General features: G+C 44.2%; 1 protein-coding gene across 1 annotated transcript in view; it reads left to right on the plus strand.

The window, feature by feature from the left end:
- LOC135550839 (cation channel sperm-associated auxiliary subunit gamma-like) overlaps window positions 1–8,553 on the plus strand; it is a 28,121-nt gene that overhangs the window by 19,393 nt on the left and 175 nt on the right. Inside the window, exons 17-29 of the mRNA XM_064981987.1 lie at window positions 68–281; window positions 668–730; window positions 876–1,077; window positions 1,272–1,384; window positions 1,705–1,785; window positions 1,945–2,001; window positions 2,316–2,472; window positions 2,939–3,002; window positions 3,161–3,259; window positions 3,405–3,506; window positions 7,733–7,825; window positions 7,934–8,033; window positions 8,232–8,358. Coding sequence (XP_064838059.1) covers window positions 68–281; window positions 668–730; window positions 876–1,077; window positions 1,272–1,384; window positions 1,705–1,785; window positions 1,945–2,001; window positions 2,316–2,472; window positions 2,939–3,002; window positions 3,161–3,259; window positions 3,405–3,506; window positions 7,733–7,825; window positions 7,934–8,033; window positions 8,232–8,358 — 1,472 coding nt within the window. The remainder of the gene's footprint in view (window positions 1–67; window positions 282–667; window positions 731–875; window positions 1,078–1,271; window positions 1,385–1,704; window positions 1,786–1,944; window positions 2,002–2,315; window positions 2,473–2,938; window positions 3,003–3,160; window positions 3,260–3,404; window positions 3,507–7,732; window positions 7,826–7,933; window positions 8,034–8,231; window positions 8,359–8,553) is intronic.

The following is an 8,553-nucleotide window of genomic DNA, read 5'->3' on the forward strand; positions in this document are numbered from 1 at the left end:
TGCCGAATATATATATATATATATATTACCGTTTTCCTTTCTCCCGCCCTTTCCCCTCTCCCCCCAGGTCGTTCAGTGCCTTCTCTTTTCCCCTGACCTGCCCCTTCTTCTGGGAGCACATGGCAGACCTGCCCCACCCAGAGCCCTACAACCGCATCCAGCAATACCTGACCCGGCCCCCCCTGGTGCCCACCTCCTTGGGCCTCCAGACCACTGCCTCCCTGGCCACCTACCAGGGCCTGCTGCACCACCTGCTCCAACTGCACTCGGACTACATCATGGTAGGCCTATATCAGCCGTCTGTCTGCTCCATACCACGCCCAATCCCAAGTCGACCCCAATTCACTTGTGGAGATGAGAGGATTTCCCCAGGTCCTACAAATGAGAATGTCATCTCGGTCAACTTACCTGTTAAAATAAGGGTTAAAAAACATTTGACCATTATCTACCTCAGATCGCCACAAGTGCATAGAGCGAAGAATCGAGGGGCCAATTTGGGATTGTGTCCTACTCCTTCATTCTCCTTCCTCAAGCTCCAGTGTAAAATTACCGCCTCCCATCAGGCTGGTGAAATCCCTCACCTCAGTGCTGTTGTGATTGCCAGAGGAGGCATTGCTTTTGTGAAGGATTTAACGATACTGACTTGGTTGACTTTACCTCTTTCCAGGACATTGGCGACCCTGTCCATAACCCAACCTGGCGCTGGTGGAAGGACAAAGTTATATATGCGGTCAGATTCTTCTTCTAAGAGTTTGACACAGCACAGAAAACACACGCACAGATGGATACACACACAAATATATACACCATCTGTCACTCCACATGAAAGTTTCCTTTTACCCCTTAATACCAATCATGTCCTCTTGGCTCCCCAGGACTACTACTTCTACATGGCTAGCAACGGCGTGTCGTCCACAGGCTTCAACGTGGAGATTGGGGGCTACTCCCGGGCCTACATGAGTTCGGAGATCACCTTCCCAGACATGGTGTACCTGGACCGGGTCTCCTCCTTCTCCTTCTCCATATACATCGCCTGCGGCTCAGCCAAACACCTCTCTGTGGAGGAGAAACCCCGAGGTGGGAGCAGAGAATGGGCTCATATTCATTAGGCTATATTTAAAAGAAAGTGAATGCTGTTTGTACTCAAGTCATACACCAGTGAAAATCATTTCAACATACTAATGAACTGTTTAAGAGCATTCTGTTGGCGTTCCTGTGATGTTGTTTTACATCATTTGTTGTGTGTCTCTAATGATTGTCGTACCTTAAAGAGCTCAGTGACATCAACTACATCTGGCTCTCAGCTGAGGTATCCAACAACCGCTACATCCATGTGTCTGTGACCAGGAACGAGCTCTTCAACAGAGGGGCCGTGTTATATAAGGTAACACATACAGAAACCAAGCCTAAGATACCTCAGTATGACCTTTACTTTTACAATCTACAACATATTTCTCACACAGCTTCATTTTCACATATTTTCAGTTGATCACAGTGGCAGTGTGCTCACAGCTCAGTGTAATATAATATTTGCCATTTCGCAGACACTTTTATCCAGAGCATGCATACATTTTCATATCGGTGGCCCCAGTGGCAATCGAACCCATGGCCCACGACCCTAGCATGCTCTACCAACTGAGCAAACAGGACAAACTGTATAGTGTTACCATTACAGAACAAAATTTCGTTCTTACGAGTTCCCAGGTGACTGTGAAAGACAGGGGGCTGTTTCCCGGTCAAGTGCTGGCGGGTGAGGGGCTCCTGGCTTTCAACCTCCTGCTAAGGGTGAGATGCGAACGGCGAGGGCCTGGAACAATATGGCTCATATATTTGACAGGGAATACTACAACTCTGAATGTTTGGAGATGTTTTATCAGTAGTGTTGTTGAGTCTTCTATCCACCAGGTGTCTCTCTCTCTCTCTCGAACTGATGTGTGAATGCAGGTGAGCAGCTCGGAGATGAAGTGCTACCAACAGAAAGACCAGGGGATAGCTCTTAGAGTCAGTATTATGTTGTCTGTACTCCATCTATGCTGTCCTATTTTGTTAGACTCATTTAGTAGGCTCAACTTCAAGACAACCCAATGCATTGAAAACACTGGCGCTATAGGCCATTCAATGCCATCTAATGCATAATTCACATGGCTCGATTATTTTCCTTTCATGTCATCCTTTCCATCACAATATCAGCAACTATGGTGGATGTGTTACCAGGCTAGCCCAATACAGCTCAGCTCAGCCCTATAGTGTGACCAGGCATACATGTCTCTGCCACCTGTAACTGATATTCCGTTTTGTTTTGCACCACCACTTAGGGGCTGCACAGGGTGCCCATCTACATTGGCTGCCCTCCCGGGAACCGCCTGGCGTTTGACATCACAACCACCCTGGAGCAGTGTGCCAACAACAACAAGCGCTACTTCAACTGCCCCAAACCCGACCCCATCATGCCTTGCTTTTACTACGAAGACCGTGAGACTATGACCCTGAACTAAACCTGATTTGAAATAGTCAACGTTTGCGAAGACATAAGTTTTGACCCTCAACCTAAATCTAAATTGCATACATACATCTTGTACGTTAGTGCGGCGGGGAGCACGGCAGTGAAAATGTATAATGTAAGCCCCCTCTAAATAGGGAAACGGGGATACCTAGTCAGTTGTACAACTGAATGCAGTCAACTGAAATGTGTCTTCTGCATTTAACCCAACCCCTCTGAATCAGAGAGGTGCTGCAATAATCGACATCCACATCTTCAGCGCCCGGGGAACAGTGGGTTAACTGCCTTGCTTCGGCAGAAGGACAGGTTTTTACCTTGTCAGCTCAGGGATTTGATCCAGCAACCTTTGGGTTACTGGCCCAACGCTCTAACTACTAGGCTACCTGCCGTCAACTACCTACCCAATTTACATGTCCTCTATTGTGTCTCTGTCTGCAGTGTTCTATCCCTTCTTCTTGATCCAGGACATGGTCTCTGGAGAGTCCGAGAGATTCCTCGGGAGGTAAACCCCCTCCCCCTTCATATTAATCTCATCCCCTCTTGTGCTGCCTTTTTGTACTCAAGACATAAAAAGAAACGTCTTTGTGGTTTCTATACATTAATTGCTGTTGTTGAAGCCCATGGCTTGATATCATACTGTCTCTAATTGTTACACTACAGCTATACCTTTAAGGTGGTTGGCGGAGGAGCTTACTCGAAAGATCACATCCGCCTCTACACTCCAGAGGAGGTGCTTATGTATAACAGCCTCAACTACAGGTAATGGAGTTGCACTGGAGCTACACAGGAAAATACACAGGAACCAAATGTATCGTTTTAATATATTAGGACCAGGTTGGTTTAAAATACGATACCAATAGAGATGCATATGTGTGTGATTCCCTGGTTTCCCTCTGTCCCACAGCTCCCAGAGGACACTGGTCTGGATGTTTGAAGACATGGACAGCAGTGTTAATATCACTAAGGAAGGATTTGTGGTCATGCATGGCAATACAAACAAGATTCGGTAACACTCACCTACACATATATACACATTATTTCAGCTTTTATTTCTTTCATCACATTCCCAGTGAGTCAGAAGTTTACATACACTCAGTAAGTATTTGGTAGCATTGCCTTTAATTGACTTGGGTCAATCGTTTCAGGTAGTCTTCCACGTTTCCCACAATAAGTTGGGTGAATTTTGGCCCATTCCTCCTGACAGAGCTGGTGTAACCGAGTCAGGTTTGTAGGCCTTTTTGCTCGCACATGCTTTTTCAGTTCTGCCCACAAATGTTCTATAGGATTGAGGTCAGGGCTTTGTGATGGCCACTCCAATACCCTGACTTTGTTGTCCTTAAGCCATTTTGCCACAACTTTGGAAGTATGCTTGGGGTCATTGTCCATTTGGAAGACCCATTTGCGACCAAGCTTTAACTTCCTGACTGATGTCTTGAGATGTTGCTTCAATATATCCATACAATTGTCCATCCTCATAAAGCCATCTATTTTGTGAAGTGCACGAGTCCCTCCTGCAGCAAAGCACCCCCACAACATGATGCTGCCACCCCCGTACTTCACGGTTGGGATGGTGTTCTTCGGCTTGCAAGCTTCCCCCTTTTTCCTCCAATCATAACGATGGTCATTATGGCCAAACAGTTCTATTTTTGTTTCATCAGACCACAGGACATTTCTCCAAAAAGTACGATATTTGTCTCCATGGGCAGACCGTAGTCTGGCTTTTGTGTGGCGGTTTTGGAGCAGTGGCTTCTTCCTTGCTGAGCGGCCTTTCAGGTTATGTTGATATAGGACTTGTTTTACTCTGGATATAGATACTTTTGTACCTATTTCCTCCAGCATCTTCACAAGGTCCTTTGCTGTGGTTCTGCACATTTGCACATTTCGCACTAAAGTACGTTAATCTCAAGGAGGTAGGACACTTCTCGTTCCTGAGAGGTTTGATGGCTGCGTGGTCCCATGGTGTTTATGCTTGCGTACTATTGTTTGTACAGATGAGCGTAGTACCTTCAGGCGTTTGGAAATTGCTCCCAAGGATGAACCAGACTTGTGGAGGTCTACATTTTTCTGTGGTCTTGGCTGATTTCTTATGATTTTCACATGATGTCAAGCAAAGAGGCACTGAATTTGAAGGTAGGCCTTGAAACACATCCACAGGTACACCTCCAATTGACTCAATGATGTCAATTAGCCTATCAGAATCTTCTAAAGCCATGACATAATTTTCTGGAATTTTCCAAGCTGTTTAAAGGCACAGTCAACTTAGTGTATGTAAACTTCTGACACACTGGAATTGATACAGTGAATTATAAGTGAAATAATCTGTCTGTAAACAGTTGTTGGAGAAATTACTTGTGTCATGCACAATGTAGATGTCCTTACCGACTTGCCAAAACTATAGTTTGTTAACAAGAAATTTGTGGAGTTGTTGAAAACTAGTTTTAATGACTCCAACCTAAGTGTAATGTAAACTTCCGACTTCAACTGTATATATCAGAATCTATATATCAGAATATACATACATACACACACACATATGTGCGTATATATACACATATGTATATATACATATGTATATATACATATGTATATATATATATATACACACACGTACACATATATATACGTGTGTGTGTGTGTGTATATATATATACATATGTATATATACATATGTGTATATATACGCACATATGTGTGTGTGTGTATGTATGTGTATATATATATATATATATATACACATACATATATACGTATATACACACACATGTATATACGCGCAAATCGGAAGGACGCCTTTTTTCACAGACGATTGCACTCTCTCGAAGGAATCTCCAAATGGGGAACCGGAGATTCTCAACTCCCAAAGGCACGAAACCATGACTGTGCAACTGGAAACATTTGTGATTTTTAATTTAATGCACATATATATCTATATATACACACACGTGTGTGTGTGTGTGTGTGTGTATATATATATACACACACACACACACGTGTGTATATATATGTATATGTCACATGTGCCTAGTGTGAACCTGCTTTCATCTGTGAAGAGCACAGGGTGCCAGTGGCGAATTTGCCAATCTTGGTGTTCTCTGACAAATGCCAAACGTTCTGCACGGTTTTGGACTGTAAGCACAACCCCCACCTGTGGACGTCGGGCCCTCATACCACCCTCATGGAGTCTGTTTCTGACCGTTTGAGCAGACACATTCACATTTGTGGCCTGCTGTAGGTCATTTTGCAGGGCTCTGGCAGTGCTCCTCCTGCACTTCCTTGCACAAAGGCGGAGGTAGCGGTGCTGATGCTGGGTTGTTGCCCTCCTACGGCCTCCTCCACGTCTCCTGATGTACTGGCCTGTCTCCTGGTAGTGCCTCCATGCTCTGGACACTACGCTGACAGACACAGCAAACCTTCTTGCCACAGCTCGCATTGATGTCCCATCCTGGATGAGCTGCACTACCTGAGCCACTTGTGTGGGTTGTAGACTTGAGTGAAAGCACCACCAGAATTCAAAAGTAACCAAAATTATTTTATGTACTCTGCACCATCGTCTTGGAATGCCTTACAAAATACTTTTAAACTGGAAGAACTTGTCCCGATTGGTATTTTTAAATCACTGATGAATGATCTTGAGACTGATTCCCTGACCTGTCAGTGTTTTTAATTCACTGTTTTTGATTTTGTTATACTCTTGTGAATTCTATGGTGATTACTTGTAAGTTTTTCACGTTGTTTGTCTGTATTTTTTGTAATGACTTGGTGCTGCCTTTCTTGGCCAGGACACTCTTGAAAAAGAGCCCTTCCTGCTTTAAAAAAAAACAAGCATACAGTGCATTTGGAAAGTATTCAGACCCCTTGATTTTCTTCCACATTGTTACATTACAGCCTTATTCTAAAATTGATTAAATTGTTTGCATAATACCCCATAGTGACAAATCAAAACAGGTTTTTATAAATGTATTAAAAATAAAACAATTTAATCAGATTTACTTAAGAATTCAGACCCTTTGTTGGGTACTTAGTTGAAGCACCTTTGGCAGCGATTACAGACTGAAGTCTTCTTGGGTATGACGCTACAAGCTTGGCACATCTCTTTTTGGGGAGTTTCTCCCATTCTTCACTGCAGATCCTCTCAAGCTCAGTGAGGTTGGATGGGGAGTATTGCTGCACAACTATTTTCTGGTCTCCAGAGATGTTCGATCAGGTTCATGTCCGGGCTCTGGCACTCAAAGACATTCAGAGACTTGTCTCGAAGCCACTCCTACATTGTCTTGGCTGTGTGCTTTGGGTCGTTGTCCTGTTGGAAGGTGAACCTTCACCCCGGTCTGAGGTCCTGAATGCCCTGGAGCAGGTTTTCATCAAGTATCTCGCTCATCTTTCCCTCGATCCTGACTAGTGTCACAGTCCTTGCTGCTGAAAAACATCCCCACAGCACGATGCTGCCACCACCATGCTTTACCGTAGGGATGGTACCAGGTTTGCTCCAGACGTGACGCTTGACATTCAGGCCAAAACTTTTTGTCAGATTGACCATTGGGTCCTTGGTCTCCTCCCTGACCAAGGCCCTTCTCCCACGACTGCTTAGTTTGGCCCGCCGGCCAGCTCTGGGGAGTCTTGTTGGTTCCAAACTTCCTCCATTTAAGAATGATGGAGGCCACTGTTCTTGGGGACCTTTAATGCAGCAGTTTTGGTACCCTTCCCCAGATCTGTGCCTCGACACAATCCTGTCTCGGTGCTCTATGGACAATTCCTTCGACCTCAAGGCTTGGTTTTTGCTCTGACATGCATTGTCAACTGTGGGACCTTATATAGACGTGTGTGTCTTTCCAGATCATGTCCAATCAATTGAATTTACCACAGGTGGGATCCCAAGTTGTAGAAACATCTCAAGGGAAGATCAGTGGAAAAAGGATGTACCGGAGCTCAATTGAGTCTCATAGCAAAGTGTCTGAATACTTAAAATAGGGTATTTAGTTTTGTTTTGAATAAATTAGCAATAATGTTTGCTTTGTGTGTAGATTTGAGGAAAAAATGTAAAATCAATTTTAAAATACAGCAGTAACGTTAACTAAATGTGGATAAAGTCAAGGGGTCTGAATAATTTCCGAATACACTGTATATAGTCACATACACTGGATAGGTGCAGTAAAATGTGAGTTGGCTATACAGCACAATCAGATCTGGGACCAGGCTACATACTGATCACTGACTGGGCTACTTGTTGATGTGCAGGTGGATGTGTCAGGGGAAATCTCCCTGTGGCAACATGGCAGCTCAGAGCCTGCAAGCACCAGATTATTACTTTGTCATCGAAGTCTCAAACAAGTACGGCTCAAATTTTCTGCATTACATCTGTGTATAGGGTGTACTTTTTGTCAATGGGTACACACAAGGTCTGATTGCATATTAACAGTGCCTTGTGTTCTTCTTTAGGGGTATAGATTTGAGTACGTACTGTGACTATGCGTTGCGGTTTATGCTCCATGTGCATGGATTCCCATTGGACCCCAGCAGAGGCCTTTTCTACATGCTGGTGTGTTCCCTGTGTGCGTCCCAAATGGTACCCCATTCCCTATATAGTGCACAACTTTCTCTGGTCAGAAGTAGTGCACTAAATAGGCAATAGGGTGCAATTTGGGATGTAACCCTAGACTCAAATAGAATAGAACCACAACTCTTTCTGCACTGTTGTCAAGTATTACATTTGGTTAACCTGTCTTTCTTCCTCCAGATGACTCTGGCCACCATCGTAGGAATCCTCTTCTGCTTCATTGTGTATAACTGCTGTGGTCCAGGCTTGAAGAATCTGTTAAAGGTAGCCTACCATGCCACCAAGCACAGGAGCCACGCAGTGCATGGTAAACCACCCCAAAACCTTATCTTTGAGAATGACCTTTATATTCAGTGATTAGTTGTTGACAGCAAACAGTCATACCTCAAAGTTAGTGATACAGTGCATGCTCCTTGAGAATGGGATTAGTAATCAACCGCCTACAGCAATCAAATTGTTCTGTTCGGATGTGACTAAGAGTGAACTGTATTTCTTCTGACGT

Source organism: Oncorhynchus masou, chromosome 12 (assembly GCF_036934945.1).
Source record: "Oncorhynchus masou masou isolate Uvic2021 chromosome 12, UVic_Omas_1.1, whole genome shotgun sequence".
Taxonomy (NCBI): domain Eukaryota; kingdom Metazoa; phylum Chordata; class Actinopteri; order Salmoniformes; family Salmonidae; genus Oncorhynchus; species Oncorhynchus masou.